Raw genomic sequence first — 18,054 nt, forward strand, 5'->3', positions numbered from 1 at the left:
TTCAGTGTTGAAGACAACTGTGGCTGATGAAATTCCCTCCAGGCGTTCCTGACATATCGCGGTCACGAGATGGTCAGAGGTATGGATGTAAGGACAGACGGACGGACAACCCAAAAGCATTACACTGGCTTGAAAGTAAACATATTATATCTATTTAAAAATACTTTCTGTGCAAATTTGTCCTTGTATATACAGTAAATATGATTCCCTTATGATTTCCGTTACAGGAATTTGACTGTAAAAATTGTCCAAAAAAAAGAAGCACATCAGTCGTTTTTTCTGCAAACAGACATGAGCTCTCTGTATATACAAAATATGTTAAGAATTGGCACTGAATGTTTTCTACGGTCTTGCAGCTGTTGTTGTGTCTCCACTGCAGAACAACTTAACACCCTGTTTTAGCTTGAACACTGCCCCTTCAAAAAATTACAAAAATGCATTGGAACCAAGGCACCACCACCACCACAACCCTGCCCACCACTGCTGTGGTAACCTGTGACTGCTGACACAACCAGCCCCCTCACAGCTCTGTCAGATCATTGCTCTGGTGTTCCTCCATCTCTACCCTTGTCTAAACATACATTGCAATTCCGATTTTAACATGTTTCACTGGCACAACACAAGGTGTCTTTCATACCAGCCAAAATTGAAAGCAGTGACAGTGACTTCAGCTCAAAGCTGCTTCCCCAAGATCTTCAGAAGCACATGCAGCGATACAGAGCTACAGGTCAGAGGAGTGCGCCAGCGCAGGCTATTCCATACAAAACTATGAAAAGCTTCACGCAAAAGATTCAGAAAAAAAGGAGTATCTTTAAACTATATTACAGTCATCATATATGAAATTTGACCTCTGCATTTAACCAATCCTTAAGAGCAGTGGGCTGTTGTAAAGCGCAGGGGTTCAGTGTCTCACTCAAGGACACTTCAATATGCAGACAGTAGGAACTGGTAGACTCGTGGTCGGAGACAAGGACGACCCGCTCTTCCCACTGAGCTACAGCCGCCCAAGCAGGGAAAGCCTCGTCGAAAGCAAAGCTTCACTTGATGGTGGTAAAAGCAAGTCTAAGGATAAAAATGTGAATTTGAATGTAGGAATGTAGAAAGATCAACTCATTACAGCCATAGTGTACAATCTTCTTCGACAGCAAAGAAGGAATAAAGAGAAAAGGCGAGCACAGTTTGTTAAAGACACATACAGCTTAACCAGGACTGTTCTCAGCCAACAAAAAACTGTCTCTATCCAGTTTGAGGCCATAGTTAGAGGAGTTCCTGCAGGATGCACACAGCGACCCCGTATGTGCCAGGGACTAGGAGCCCATCGGAAACCTTGCAAACCTGGAACACCATCAACTGAGCTGATTATTAAGGAGCCTACATGGCAGGAAATCCAGACATCATCTAGAAAGCCAAAGCATCAGCTGCCCCAGGCTCAAGCGGTATACCTTATAAGGTCGACAGGTCGAGGTTGAGAAGATCATGAGAAAGATCTGGGCCAAAGGCATGATTCCATCAAGCTGGAAATTAGCAGAGGGATGTTTTGTTCCAAAGGAAGAGAGTTCCTCCACAATCGCCGGGTTTAGGACAATCTCCCACCTGAATGTGGAATGCAAGATTTTCCTCTCTGTGCTTGCAAGAAGGCTGACCTTGTATAGCACCACTACATCAACACATCCATCCAGAAGGGTGGTATCCCAGGCTTTTCAGGGTGTCTGGAACATACAGCAATGATCAACCAACTGATCTGAGAGGCCAAGCAGAAAAAAGGCAACCTCACAGTTGTCTGGTAAAGACCTGGGTCAAACCCACGTGACCTCACCCAATAAGGACTTGGACTACTACTACATCCCAGTGGCTTTTCGAGACATGATCACCAGCTACCTAGGAGGGTTCAAACTCAGATTCACATCAGCCCACTTCACAACCAGCTGGTATGTGAAACCCTGGACAACAAAGTCACTTGGGCGAGGATTATCCTCAGGACAGACTGAAGAATGGCTGCAAGCTCTGCGGTCAAAAGGGGACACTGGCACACGTACTGTCAGGACAAACATCTCAAGCTCAAGGACGGTGCAGGTGGCGCCATAAGGAGGTGCTTTTGTCTCTTGCCGACACACTGGGAGAGATGAAAGAAGAGGCCAGCCGACACAGACTTGAGGAAGGCCATCACCTTCATCAAGGAGGGAGCCAGGCTTTTCTCAACCAAAATACCAAAGCCCAATCCGTTGCAAACAGCCAGGTCCTGCGAGATGAGGATCGACATGGGAAAGAGGCTGCAGTTCCCCAGAGATGGTGCACACAACCTCCGATCGGGCATTGTAAAAAGCACCACAACAGGTATATGTCACAAATATATATATGCGGCTGTAGGCTGTAGCTCAGTAGGGTAGAGTGGTCGTCCTTTAACCTCACGGTTGGCTGTTCGATCCCTGGCTCCAACTGTTGGCTTCTACTGTCTGTCTGTCGTAGTGTCCTTGAGCGAGACACTGAACTCCAAGTTGGTCCCCGGGCGCTTTACAGCAGTTCACTGCTCCTACAATGCTTAGGATGGGTTAATTGCAGAGGTAACATTCTCATGTATGTATGTACCTGTATGTATATGATGAATGTAAAAAAGTTGAAGTATATATATATATATATGTAAATATATATATATATGTTTTTTTTTTTGTTTTTTTTCATGAATGCTATATGTATTTTAGTTTGTTCCCATCAGTCTATTAATGTCATTTCCTTGCAATTCTCTGCCTCAGTTGCGCTGCTTCCAGTGCAGCCCATATAAATTGGAGCTTTTATCCAATCAGATTACCCAACCGTGCTGTTTCTGGGTGAAAAATCTACTCTGAGGCCTTCAGAATTTCGAGTGAATCCCTCTGCTGTTGAAGCAAATTGGGACGATGTTGTTGATTGTCATATTCTTTGCCATATTAGGCGTATCCGTTGACACGCCAGAGCCTTCTGGCTTGCCTAGTCAGTATTTTCGTAGGCCGTGATTTGAGCCAGTTAGCAGTTAACTGAAATAAGATAAGATAAGATAAGATAAGATAAGATAAGATATTCCTTTATTAGTCCCACAGTGGGGAAATTTGCAGTGACAAAAACAAAACTAACTAGCTAGCAAATTATATAGCATTAATCCAAGTTCAGGTTCTGAGATTTATTTAAACTTTCTTCTGTGACGTTGCAGATTTTTTAGATGTAGTTCTTTAGTTTTTTTGTTTAGACTTTTACTTCGCTGTTTTTTAATTCACAGATTTAGTGGCGGATTTACTGGCAAAGCCTTTTTCAGTGTCCTTTAAATCTTTTTAAAGAAAGAAAGGAGGATGGACTTTGTCTTGAAATGATGATCAGCTTTGGTAAGTTTAATGAGTTTTCATGTATCTTTATTAGCTATTGATTATGCTTGTTACATTGCTGCTGGTGTAAATGATGTTCAGATTCAGTGGCCTGGCTGTGCATTTGAATGTGCATTGTTTGGCATGTGTGTTTTTTTCCCAGCAGCTTGACTGGAATATATGGGGAAGCCTGTTGAATTCTGTTTGTGTTATTTGTGTTGTACAGCATTTTTACTTGCTTGGTGGTCATATATGATACTGCTCTGATATTTAGCACTATTAGAGTGCTGAAACAACCGCTTGTCACTGTCCGAATGAGTTGTGTTAATATTGTATATTATAAACAATTGTAAATAAAGGGCAGAAAGTTTTGGACCTTTAGTTCCCATTGAGACAGGAATAATGTCTGACGTGGCTGGGGGGCCTTACCTGTTCCTGGAGGGGGGCATTTGTCACAATGAGGGCCCCAGGCTTTACCCACACTGCAGCAGCAGAGCTGTTGGCTCAGCTGGGTAGACACTGGGTGCAAACACTGCCTCCCTGAGCTGACCAAACGGAAGCAAGCCCCCTTCTCCTCTTGGGCGGCAGGCGTGTTGGCTAAAGCGGAGCGTAGGAGGAAGAGAGGGGGTGGTGGTGGTGGTGCACCAGAGTGTAGGAGACACATACATGGGGGGGAAGAGAGAACAGAGAGTGGAGAAATAAAGAGGTACCCTTCACCAAAGCAACCTTCCCTTCTCACCTGAATAAACTTTTGCCACAAACATAAATTCTAAAGCAACACCAGTGCATAGAGAAAAATACACATTTTACAGTGAGAGGTCGGGCAACCGTTTTGTGGTGGCGCAAACAACTACATTTAAACAATTAAAGCCAAACACAGAAACACATTCAAAGCACTGAAGTTGATGACTGATGTTGTAGGAAATGAAACAGTTTTCATGCCAATGCTTCATGCTATCAAAGTCAAGTGCCGGCTCAGATGGAGGCATGCAGGATAGTTTGGCTCAGTTTTTGTTTTTCAAGTCTTAGGCTGCATTCACACCAGATCAGGCGTTGCAGCGATTCGCCTCAGGGTTGCGCGGCGGTGTGGGAGAGTCACTTTAATGGCCCATTGACTGCAACAATTAACGTCTTTTGTTCCCTCAAGGCTTGGTTGTACAGCTCTGGATCGCCGGTTACGTGATTGGCCACTGCAGCGTGACTTCAGGTTGTGTTTCTCCAAAAGTTGATTCTGTTTCTACTTTTCTATTTTTTCGGCACTCCCTCTGCGGCCGCCGCAGCCCAAACATGCTACCCCCATTAAAAATGAATGGGAGGATTTGCGTTTTCGCCACACCACCGGAACTGGAGTGAATGCAACCCTAATGGTATAAATTATTAGTAGAGTGGAGATCTCCACCAGGTGTGTCTGCAATGACCACTACTGTAATGTTTGACTGAACGAATAAAAATCACAACTGTATAACCCCCTGGCTAGGCCGCAAGCGTATCAGACGTGTTTTTCACTCACACATGTCACGCAGCTGATACGCTCCCATTTTAATATATGCAGCTGTCTGCACCGGGTCTGTGCAGGCCTGCGTCTCAGCTGCGTCCCACGGGCATAACCACGACCTGAAACCACTTCAAGTCTATTTTTTCAACAATACGTGTGTAAACACAAGGTTATATGCATCTACATTTTGCAAACTAGGCAGAGCAGAGTCTGTCCAGAGACTGGTTTGTAATATCTCAGACTCTCCCTTCACTTTTGCCCAGCAGCTGGGAAGTAAGACACGAGACCTTCTTGGGTATTGAGGAGTGTATTTTTGTAGTGTTTATTCATGGGCCAACTGTAACCTACACTGTACATTTACCGCCACTAGACAACTTCACTGCTAACTGTTCCCTCTGCTTCGATCACCAACACCTGTCTGCCCCATGGATGTATTAAAAGAACGTCTGCCCTGAGTGCAGCCACTGTCTCTCTCTTTCTCTCTCTCTCTCTCTCTCTCTCTCTCTCTCGGTCAACCACACACACTCACTATGCCCTGCCCCACTGAGCCACAATCATATCCATCAGTGTTGATGGAAAAATAGATCAGGAATACTACTGGACTGATGTTTGTGGCTTACCAAGGCATGCAAATATGGACAGGAACAATTCCTAATCCATAGCAGAAACATGATTCCAAACTGTAGCCGTTATTGATCACCGGCCGGTTAAGAAGAGTGAGGAGTCAGCTGTCAATGACGGTATAAAACAGTCAATAAAATATATTTTTCAAAAAGTGTGAATCACTGCAACAAGAAAAGGCATAAAAAAAAGCTCAAAGTGGTGGAGCACCAACTGACCTTTGCCATTCCTTGGTGGCTTTTGGGGAAGTTATGTGCATTGGACCTATTTCTTGATGAACAATAGTTTATACATCCGCCGTGTACTTCAGTGAAGCGTCTCCGATTGTATCGCAGGGTGTCAAATACAGTCATTGGGCTCTGGTTTTGGTGTCTGTACTGTATAGGCAGGATGGTACCAAACATGGCAACCTCACTGTGACCACACAGTGACTTTGAGATGTTCCAGCTGTTGTTCACCAATAAATACTTAGAGGATGTTAACTCCCCCTAAAAAAACTATTGTAGCTTTAACATTGCTGTGTGAGCTTTAGAGGTGTTGGTAAGAGTATTTTTGAACTTTGGATAGAGTCAGAACTGTTTCCCCCTATTTCCGGTCCTTCTGCTAAGCTAGGCTAATTGCCTACTTGCTCCAGCTACATACTTAATACACACTAAGTAAGATGAAACTGATGTCCATGTTCTCATCTTACTCTCAGAAGAAAACTATTCCTTTAATGCTTCCTGATTCCTTTGGTCATCCTTGAGGTGCCACCATACATGAACACAGTCCACTGTGACTTAGAAAGGTATATGTCCACATCATTTATATCATATTTATATAATGTCCCACAGCTCAGTGTATGTCAGATCAAAAACAAGAGTTGTGTCGAGGCAGAGTCCTTGGGAAAGGTATAAAAACATTTATAGTACCCAAGAGCCCATTATTGTGAAATAGAAGAAGTCTGAAACCACCAAGACTCTTCCTTACAGTAGGCCATCTGGCCAAAATGAGAAAATGGGCAAGGAGAGCCTTGGTCAGGCTGGTAACCAAGAAATCAATGGCTTCTCGCTGCAGAGTTTGTCTGCAGTAATGGGACAATCTGCCAGAAGGAAAACTATCCCTGCAGCTCTCTGCCGGTCTGGCGATTATGGCAGAGTGAGTAGATGGAGCCACTGCTAAGTAAAAGGCAGATGACAGCCAACCTGGAGTTTGCCAAACTGCACTTAAAGGACTGTGAGAGCATGAGGAAGATGTTTCTGTGGTTTGATGAGGCAAAAAGTCTGCACTTTGGTCTTAATGCTGCTTAATGTGCACTGCATTTGCCAAGAAACAGCATGGTGGTTGCAGCATCATGCTATGGGTATGCTTTTCATCATGAGGGAGTCCATTTCTGATCAGGATTTAGGTAAACGGGAAAAAAGATTCGATTAGCCATGGTGGCTTATGTTGGTAATTGTGATTTTCGTGCTGGTTTACAGTTCAAACCATTAGCGAGATGGCTGTTACATTTCCTTCCTACGCACGAGAGAGGGCGGAGGCGGAGAAAAAAAAATAATCGTCGATCCTGCTTTTGATTTCGATGGTCAAGATTGAAAGCCAATTTTCGATCGTGACGCCCCTAGTGGAAAGATATTCACGCCCAGCTGAGCCATGACCAACTGTGACCATTCAAGTTGTGCTGCCACAGCAAGGTTTTCCACTGGACGGCACGGCAAGGTAAAAGGTGTTGTTTACATGTTGACATGTTGGAGTCATGCTAGTTCACACAAACCTCAGTAAGAGCCTGCAGAACCCTAACAGCTCACTGCATGCTTCTTTTTGGAACAGTTTATTTATATTCATAAACAAGAATGGATGGTGCAACACAGATAATAGGCTATGATAGCGTCCTCTATTTCGAACATTTCAGCTCTCCGTTCTCTCAAAGGTCAGCAGTGTCAAGACGGTGAACTCCAGGCAAAAGATTTGGGCCGTTTTACTTTGTCCCCACCAGTGATATATCATGATTATCAAAAGTCATAAGTAGGCCTGTTGCAATTATTACATAATCGCCTGATTGCGATTATTTGAACTGACTGCAATCACCTTCCATAGTGTAATTGAATAGAATCAAAGGCATTTTACGTAAATGTTAGAAATATCACAACAAGTAGAATGCAAGTTAGGTGCGTTTTCCATCATCTGGGTTGAGGCAAATAAACCTGAGCATACTGTAAGGTTCCCGTGTCAGGGGAAAAAAAACCTGGTGTGTTTGACAGCTCTGGGGGAAAGTTATGCAGGAGATGATTTGCAGACAGTCCTTTGCTGCTTCATTTCTGTAATGAAATCGCAATGTAATCGGACCAAACATCTTATCTGTCATGTAATATTCGCTGCATCATTATTTATTCGACTAACGCCCTTCCATCCAACCCAATATCACACAAAAGCATGTAACAGACCCGCCTTTCCACCAGAGGATAGCGTGTCAGTGTCATATTTTTGCCTCGCCAAGGCGTGAATATTACACGTGTATTAACGTGCAATACCAGCAGGGGGCAACAAAACCACTTAGTTAGGTTTAGGAAAAATGTCATAGTTGGGCATAAAATAAGTATGTAAACCATACGTACGGAAACAACGTAACATAAGTAAGGAAAACAACTGCAAAACATGTGACAAACGTCACGAACGTAACTTACAAAACAAAACACCGTTGTCGATCACCGGCCTCCTGGTTGAAAGTTGTGGGTTTGTTGCATTAAATGAACATAAAAAGACCTAAATTAATTCATCATTCAAATTAAATCATTAATCACAATGAACGGGTACTTGCCTTTTATTAGTCATGAGATAAAACCAGAGAACCAGGACACAGCCCTACCCCCCAACCTGCAACTCGCAGTACTGCTGTTCCAGGGTTCCTTAGTCAAGACTAAGGGGAAATTGAAGACTAATACTGCTGTTCAATCATGTTCAAGATTGATCACTTCTGTATAAGCTGATGCTTTTCTAACTTCATCCTCTCTGTTCCCCCAATGATCTACTTCATCTCATCCTCTCTCCCCACATCCTCCCTGCCGTGCTCCTTTTATATAAGAGCCATGAGGTGTTGGGTTTGGTTATATGTTCTGCCTTGCGGTACATGCTAGAGGGGGAATCTGATTATAGTGAACACCATGCTTTCATCCATGAACTGTTTTTATATGCAAATCATCAAATACACATTTCAGCTTTAGCAGCATTCCTCTCAGCTATATGCTTGCACTTTGGAGCAGGTGGCAGAGGAGGGAAATTAAACTTATATTCCACATGTCTTCTGTCATTAAGTGATATTAAATATCAAGCCCATATACGTCAGACCGGCACATACGGGTACTTTGCAAAAAAGTCAAGGCCACGCCCCCTTTTTGGGGAAAGAAAACAAAAGATCCCATAGACTCCAATGCAATCTGACGTATGTTTGGATTGTAATTTTGACAAATCGGTATGCATTCATCTCTTGTTATACAAACGTTTGTTTTATACACGTCTAATAAATTATTTTGTGCCTGAACCTGAGCGTTGGCAATACCTTAATAAATGAATAATGTCCCTTCAGTCTTCCCCCATCCAACACAGTGGAGGATATACTTATCCAGACATCTCTACATATCTGATTGAATCCCGTTAGGCTAAGTGTTGTCTGTTGATAGCCAACTGTTTGATCTATAGGCTGAGATTTAGTTGGAGACAATTAATGTATGACTGTATTACTGCAGCAGCCTCACACTAAAGCTAACGTTACTGTAACTAGCCATGCTGGTCACTGTCACCAGCATCATTTAGTGATTTAGCACACTGACAGTGAATATTCACGTATAGTATGAGCCTCAGAAATCAGTGTGAAAGCCTCGGTTAACCTGCTACACAACAGCTTTTCATAATTTTCTCTCCTGTGACAGTGAGTTTCTTTACCCCAAAAGGGAGCGCAGCCTCGGAGATGACGCCATGCTGGTCTGGTCTATAGCTTGGAGCCATAAAGCCCCTCTATTAGATCTTTTTAAGGACATGGCAGGGGAACAAATCAGAGATCAGCGTTTTTTGGATTTATTGCTGGTGCAACCAACCACAGCAACTCTTGGGCATAGCGTTATTACTATTAGCTATTACTATTACTATTACTATTATTATTACTATTACTATTAGTTTGTTTAACGTAGAAGTTTGGAGACATGTTTCAACTTCTTCTGTTTACTCTGTTACCGTCTATAAGGGACTCGGGATTGGTTTCCCTCAAAAGGGGCCATGCCATGCAAGCCTACTTGAGATGACGTATTGCCGGTCTGATATATGGGGAAGCTTTTGTTTGAGCAAATCTGCACATCGGACCAGCATGCAAATGTGATGCATTCATCTTTGTCAATATGAGATTTTTGCTCAGTTTGGCACTGCACTGTTGGAGATTTGGAAGTCAATGAATGAGAAAGTGATGAGAGAAAGAAATCTAAGACAATGTTAAATTGTAGGACTTACATATGCAAGTGCTGAGCGTGGAGTCAGGTACATAGCCGGGTTTGCACATGCACCTGTAGCTGCCCACGGTGTTTAGACAGTTTCCATTGGGACACACGCCTTGTAGCTGGCACTCATCTAAATCTGTTAGTCAACAAAAAAATGAAAAACATAATCAATCCAGGGATTTTTCAAAGGATTCCTTAACATTGCAGAAGATAAATGAAAGAAATCTGGCACATGTATCCCAGGATTGTCTTTCACTGCATATTTTCTTGTTCCATATGCAGCTTATACATGTATAATCATTTACTATTATTAAACAACTACATTTGTGTGCCTTGACAGTTATGTGTCCTCTGAGCCCTTTTGTAGTTTCAGCTCAGATTCCTGTAAACCATTTCAAAAAGGCAAGGGATGTCCCAAACCAATACTAATCTACACTGTAGAAAAATAGTTATACTTAGTTATATATTGTAACATTATGTACATCATTTACATGTTACACATTTCTGAGATGTTTTCAAAGTAGCCTACAGTAAATATAGTAAATATCTAGAACAAATAGAACAAATACATGGAAATAATACTAGTAATACAGGTAAAACAACTAATTCCATGTTAACAAATTGACATATGTTGGTATACTAACCTGTTACTAGCATAATAACAGTACATGGTTTGTGTTTTTCATTATAGTGAGTCCCAGCACCTCCTGACAGTCTTTGACTACACACACACACACACACCCACACACGCACACACACACACACTGGTCTGGCAGCAGTCTGAATCGGCAGCAGGCCCTCACTCTGTCCTGCCAGAGCCCTTCTGCTTCCAGCCACAGAGTTGGCAAACACCGTGGATAACATTGCACTGTGCCACCAGTGGTAATGGTGAATTCACCATCCCACCATTGGTGCTATAAAGAACCACAAATTATTGTAGTGAATGACTTTCCCGATAAAAAAGCATAAAATTCTTGAGTTACATTAGTCCTGTGTCCATATGAACACTGAAACAGCTTTTGCTTGCTGTAATCATTCCTTCTGGCATACATACTGGCTATCAAGAGGTCCCTTCCTAAAGCAGCAGCTGGGGCGGGGCTCAGGGCCCTGCGGACTGAGCCGAGCACGTCGTCCACAGCGGGGCTTTAAAGGCTGCGGCTCATTGACTGCAGTTCACTTTTGCTGCTGGATTGCTGGATATACTGACGTTACAACCAAACTCTTCGTCACTTCCCTGGAGTTCTTGACAATGCTGCCAGGAGCACTTCTGGGGGCCAAGCAATCGGCCATGCACTCTAAACGGCCACAATGCAAGCAGCAATACCATGAGCCAAGCAATTGGCCCATTCCGAACGGGCACTGCACCAGTTTCAACAAAAGCAAGAGCTCTTACCTTGGCAATGAGAGCTGTTGATTCTCTTGTAACCCTGAGGACAATCTATCAGAGGAATAGCTGATGAGAGGAGAATGAAAGGAAGAGAAGGGAGAAAACATGTCAGTCATTGCATTCAGACAGACAGTGCAAACCAATACATTACAAACATGTTTTTCAGTTTTCTGGTTCGGTGTAGCCATGATTTCCTATGTTACTCTATCATTTACATACCACATTTCTCTTGCAGTGTTCTGATATGCTAAAATTAAAACACATTTGACATGTGTTGCCCGTATAAGTGTCGTCAAATTAAATATTTATTTCCAAAATATCTTGTATTTATGGGCTCTTACTTATTACATACTAGTTTATTTATGTTTTGCATTGTTTCATTTCTTATTCAGATCCCAACACTATAGTACTCAATACAGAGTAAAATATCACACAATACCATTCTCTAACCCTGCCTTAGCAAACTAAAGAGGATGTGTGTGAGTGTTCAGATTTTTTGGTCAGATCTATTTTTTTTTGTTTGGCTGTTCACATTATTTTTAAATGAGGCCAATATCAGAGTCCAGTGTGGACTTGTCACGGTCCTGAACTGACACAAAAGAACAACGACAAAAACGTCACACGCAGCACGCTGTCGTGCGGTGGTAAACATTGAGGCCATTGAAGCCAGTGTTTACGGTTTCATATATAAGTTGATGTGCAGGGGATGCTAGTAAATTTGTGAGCAGATGACAACTAGGATAAGGATGAAGAGAAAGAGAGCTAAATATTTAATTATGGCATTTTGTGGAGCAATGGCAGCTACTTCTGTACAGATGTGTGTGTGTGTGGAGTCAGAGACAGAATTGGTGGGGTTTTGATGTGAATGGCTTCACAGCACAGAATTGGGACAAATCGATGTCGATCAAGAGTGTCTTTTTGCAAAATTGCATTGCAAAAATCAAATCTGTATCTGATTCAGGACCACATATAAAAGTGGCCCAAATCAGAATTGAAAAGTTCAGATTCCATGTGATTTGAGCTCCTCACACTGTTATGAAAAAAAAAAAAAAATGATCTTGCATGTGCACAAAGAAAAATCAGAATTAGGCCACTGTTGCCTGCAGTGTGAACATAGCCTAAGAGAGCAGGCAAGTCTACAGGGTCATCAGGTAACATGCACGATGCACCAAAATTCACAAATTCAGTCTTACACATTTATAAAACAACCTTTAATAAAGCCTTCTTTCATATGAAAAATATTCTTTTTTTAAAAATAACTGTTTCAAAAGCTTTTTTACCTGCTATCAACTACCTACTCAATGAGAAGAATGTTTTAGTACTTACACAGCCCAACAAACATATTGTATGTAAATATAATAGACTTCATTTGGGCGGCTGCTCATATAAACGGTCACCCAAGTATATTTGGCAACCCATTTTAGTAATTTAGCGGCCTGGCACTGAAAGTGTGATGGACCCTATTGTTTTTGGAGAGATTATTAGGGCCCAAGCACGAACGTGCCAAGGGCTCAAAGGTTTGAGGGGCTTGGGATGCTCGAAAGCTCAGGAAAATGGGAACATGCTTCAAAACTGGCAAAAATTGCAAAGTTCTGCAGTGATTGGGCTCAGGCGTGGCCAGCTGGCTCCATAGCGCCCCCCAAACACACGCCAGTGTTGGGATAAAGTTCCTTCGATGTTGACGAAACTTGGTGGATCATTGCTCTAATCTTTAAGAACATCTTTCGACGGACAGGAAGTCAGCCATGTTGGATTTCGTGTGTTAATTTTCATTTCACGTGCACATGATTAAAGTTGTGGGCTGGACAGATACACAATGAGCTGAAACTCGCTCACTCGCATTGTCATTTGAAACATTGTTGTTATTAAAAAAAAAAAAGATTTATTATAGCCGCTTTAAGCTAACTAGCATAGGTTTATTACGTTTTGTGCATGTGTGTGATGTATTGCAATGTTTTAAACATGTTTGATGTGGTCTAGGCCTTATGAGCCACATTTTTCTTTTAACTGAGCTAAATTAGGGACCATACCATGTTTATTTTGTTATGAAATTTTGCAAGAATTGCATAACCTTTATTGTATTTTAATATTCTGCTCTGGAAATATATATGATTTTATGTAAAGTCAGTACAGCTTGTTGAAAAAAAGTGTATTTGAACAGACATGCAAAAATGTATATCTCAACTGCATTAAGGTAAAAGGCAGGAAAGACATAAAAAGAACACACTGGAATTCCCATTATAATGTAGTTGAGATATACATTTAAAAAGAAGCTAATACGATGTTTGTTTCATCCGTTAGCATCATAAACAGAAAGTCTATCGCACTTAACTAGAAAGCATATCCAGTCAGCTTCATAGACAAAAAAAAGAATAATTAATCATAGAGCTTTTTTTTATCCAATAATGAATATTAACTTATTATTAACTATTAACTCATGCCCTCCTATTTAGAGAAAAAAAAAAACTTCATTGAATTGAGCTGAAGAAATACTAAATTGTCTAATGAAAAGACAGATGAAGAAAGGATGAAGACAGTGAGAGGTAATGATGAATAAAAAATAGTCAACATGAGGTAGTGAAAAAGATCAGGGAAGGAGCCAGAGGCTAGAGAGCTGAAAGCTGCTCACACAGCCAGTAGCTCACAATAAACCACAGACTGTAAATCTCTGCTGCAGGTTAGAAACTAGATGCTGCTGTAACGCTGGACAAAGGCACCAGTGGGGAGGTGGTACCCAAATACCTGAAAGCAGATTGATATTTTGCTCAACAGGAAACAACAAGGCGATGTTTGTTTGACCAATAAAGCCAGTTTATTTACCAGCTACCAGTGTCTCCGTGGCACAATGGACTGTTTCACATTTCGCTGTAAAGCCCCTGCCATTCCTGAGGAGAACAGAGGGAAGGACAAACCTCTGACTTTGTAGTGACTCCCACTGAAATATGTGAATATTAAGGCTGAAATTTCCCTCTCGTGGTGTTTATGAGGCATGTGGGCTAAAAGCTGGCCAGAGTCACCAATGATAAACAGGGTTTGTCATATTTTAAATGCACATTATGAACAAAAGTGTGAACTTGCTCAGAATCTTAATCATCTCTGATCTGAGTTTAATGTATTGAATACAATGGGGAATTTAAACCTAATCTCTGTCCTTCTCTCTATGCAAGTATATCACGCCACAGAAAAATGTGTTATTAACCACCCAGCCACATTTAAATGATTAAAAAAAATCGCCAAGTATACAAAGTTAGGTTTCAAAATCATGAAAAAATGAGCAATACTGTATTCTATGCTCTGACACGCTGAAGGCTCTCAAACCAACGGCCAATTGCAGGTGAGGACTGATTACATATGTACAGTTACAGTACATACGACACCGGTCATCTCACACTGCTGCACGCTACTTTGCAGAATGCCAACACGCACGCTCTATCTATAGGCAGATCATGCGCACCAGAGACATCCCGCTGGCTGAGCTGGCTAACTTCCAGTTCAGCTCTACATTAACTTGAATGGGGATATAAGAAGTTCCACAGCTGAAGACGTCATCCAAAAGACCCAGAATCTGAAAATGAACTTTTTTAAAGTACTGAATGTTTTCTTCAGCTTAGTTTATTACAGTACAAGCTCAGTGATTGGATGTTTCCTATACCCAAACACACCTTATGAGTCATAGTTAACTTTTCTCCTCATGTTTTATGAACTTTTTATCGATGAATCACATATTTTCGGACATTGCTGCTCATATTTTGCACTGATTCAATAGTATCTTACAGTTCCATGTCCATCCAAGCCCTTACAACATACATCTTATATTATATATATACTGTAGAGCACCCATATACTTCATGCCACAGCGCACGGATTGATTGGAAGTATAAAACATTACATGTCACTTATAAATTAAAAATAAAATACCACTAATTTCTGAGGGAAATTAATCTTTTGATTTTTGTGTTGGTGGAAAAAATATACATAATTAATGCCACAATGACTGATATATTTGACTTCAGGACATCTTTGACTACATAAATTTAAAAAAAAAACAGTTTTACTGGATTAATTTAGGTATATTCCAAATTAAAAGTCCCTAGAAGTGTATGATTCCACTTTTACCCATGGTCTAGTGTTAACAAACATGTTAAAGTTAACAAAAAAAACATGTTAAAGTTAACATCATATCAAATTGCAATATTTGTAGAATGGCAAATTTTTGCATATTGCATTGCATATTGAATCGGCACCCAAGTATCTTGATGGTATCAAATCGGGAGATAGGTGTATCGTCCCAGCACCTAATATTTTTAATTATCATCAGATGATAAACATACAAAATGAAGATGTTTCATTATTAAGACACACTCCTCCATAATGAGAATTAAGCCCAGATTGATATAGTAACATTGGGATTCAGCAGAGGTCTAGAGATTATTTGCCATCAAGCTGTTGAAAATGTTGTGGGTATTTAAGTTGAAGTTGAACTTCATCAGGTGTCCAAAAAGACAAAAAAGGACCAACCCCTGGGAAAATCAGCTGTACTTACATGGTTTCTGTGGACACATCTGGCATTTGTGGAAACCCCAGGATGTCCCAATGGTCCCACAGCACTGCTCCTGCTTGGTGAGACCTGGCAGAGCCTTCCCACACTGAAAGATACAGAGCAGGAGAGAAAGAAAGGAACGGAAGGGGAATTATTATTTCTATCTTAATAAAAATTATGTTTTTGTATTGTCTGCCTCCACTGTATGTCTGATCCCGAGGTCAATCAGATGGCCCCACATGCAGATAAGAACATAGTGACAGTCCCTTATCTTTATGGCAACAACTGCTCTGTAAAATGTGACCTGGTGATGGAGTGACTGATTTATGATCTTCACTTAAACAAGAGAAAGTTGATATCTGGACTTGATAACTACAATATAGATGTGGTTACAGTATAATTGTAATGATAAATTGTGATCATATTATACAAGCTGGTGTGGTTAGATGTATACAGTCAGTGGATTCACCGTGGCTCTGTGCTCTGATTTAAATGTCCCATATTGTAAAAAGTGAGATTTTCATGTCTTTTATATTATAAAACAGGTTTAAGTGCTTTATAAATACTGTTCAACTATCAAAATGTTCAATATACGGAGAAATAGAAGCAGCCCGTATCCGTATTGTCAATTTGAAACAAGCCGTTATAGGATTTCTGTCCATTTGTGATGTCACAAATCTACAATATTTAGACCATTACATGGTTTTAAATGTAAACATTCTAAATGTGTCCCAGTTTATTTCCTGTTGCAGTGTATGTAAATAACATCAGCTGACAGAAAATAAACATGGACCCAAACTGTTGCCTAGCAACGCAATTCCGTTGCAATTCCATTGAAATGCACTAAAACGGAGTGTTTCATACAGAGGCTAAATACAGGTATATTCAGGCAGACAATATGAGGAAAATAAAGGTTTTTTTGAACATTACAGCATGTAAACATGTTTTAGTAGAAACCCAAAATACAAGTATGAACCTGAAAATGAGCACGATATGGGACCTTTAAAATAACTCTGATCACAGTCACTGTTGTAAACAGACAGTTGAGTCTAACTGATCAATCCCAACTTTAAACTAACTTCAACTTAGTGCACACCCTGTTGGATATGCACTTAGCTGGTGATTGTTAATCTAACTTCAGCCGGCTGTTGGACTGGCAGCTCTGTCTGCTCTCCTCTGCTTCCTTGGTAACTTTTTCCTCCTGACTGACTGACTGACTGACTGCACCGTTAGCCTCTACTCTTCCCAAACATTTTATAGCATTTTTTTTCATGCTGTCACGATGTGGTTCTCTGATTAATTATTGCAACGTGATGATAAAATGTCACGATCAAGCAATCATCGTCACCTGAGCTGAATCAGATCCTGATGCAACTCGTCTTGCAGGCAATGTAGTTACTAGATGATAAATTACGATGTGTGTTGTAGCACATTTGCTCTTTATCTCTGAAGTTCATGTTATCAAAAACATCTAAACAACTGAAGTTTTATGGAACTGACTCCTTCAGAGCGGAGCCAGCAGCAACGTAACGTTCACTTTCAGCCATGTGTGTTGCTGTTGTACCTGTACGTAGTCATAAAGTAAAATATGTCAACAGGTCACACTAATGTAAATGATGTGATATGACATATTTATATTGCATTAACATTTATACCGGTATTATCATGATTGATTGACATGACATGGCACACCCCTAGTTTAAATATTTTGTCTTCCTTTGATTGATTGTTTTACAATATTTGCTAGGATGCTGGCAATAATGCAACCAGCCCCAAAATAGTTCTGACTTTTTTAAAACTAAATTCAAATATTTGGTTCATTTGCTACAAGATCTTTCTTGTTCCATCAGATGTTCTTCAGTTGTATTGAGCTAACATGCAGTAGACATTGATGACAGTGTACCTGACTCCCTGCTGTCTCCTGGAAGCAGCGTCCCAGTGTGTTCTTGGAGGTGACAGGCTGGTACTGGGGGACCTGGTAGCCATGCTGGTTAGGATAGGCTACGTTGTAGCCGTGGTGCTGGCGGCTCTCTGTGTGGTGATAGGTGTAGCTGGTGGATGAAGAGGAGCCTGACTGGGGGCCTTTCAGCTGGTGCCCGTTGTTGTGGTAGTTATCCAGCTGAGACACCTGGTGGACCTGGACAGAGGCCTCTGGAGGATGTTTGATATGGATGTTGACGATGCTGGGGCTGAACACTGAAGGCACATGGGACAAC

General features: G+C 41.2%; 1 protein-coding gene across 4 annotated transcripts in view; it reads right to left on the reverse strand.

Moving 5' to 3' along the window:
- The window catches only part of ltbp1 (latent transforming growth factor beta binding protein 1), a 109,811-nt gene that overhangs the window by 35,882 nt on the left and 55,875 nt on the right, over window positions 1-18,054 (reverse strand). For 3 of the 4 annotated variants that reach the window (XM_037782008.1, XM_037782007.1, XM_037782006.1), the window contains exons 7-11: window positions 17,742-18,034; window positions 15,842-15,944; window positions 11,305-11,364; window positions 9,925-10,047; window positions 3,762-3,929 (exon numbers count right to left, since the gene is read on the reverse strand). In XM_037782008.1, the coding sequence (XP_037637936.1) occupies window positions 3,762-3,929; window positions 9,925-10,047; window positions 11,305-11,364; window positions 15,842-15,944; window positions 17,742-18,034 (747 nt within the window). The remainder of the gene's footprint in view (window positions 1-3,761; window positions 3,930-9,924; window positions 10,048-11,304; window positions 11,365-15,841; window positions 15,945-17,741; window positions 18,035-18,054) is intronic. The other variant, XM_037782009.1, reaches the window with a different exon arrangement.

This window comes from Sebastes umbrosus, chromosome 10 (assembly GCF_015220745.1).
Source record: "Sebastes umbrosus isolate fSebUmb1 chromosome 10, fSebUmb1.pri, whole genome shotgun sequence".
Classification (NCBI taxonomy): Eukaryota; Metazoa; Chordata; class Actinopteri; order Perciformes; family Sebastidae; genus Sebastes; species Sebastes umbrosus.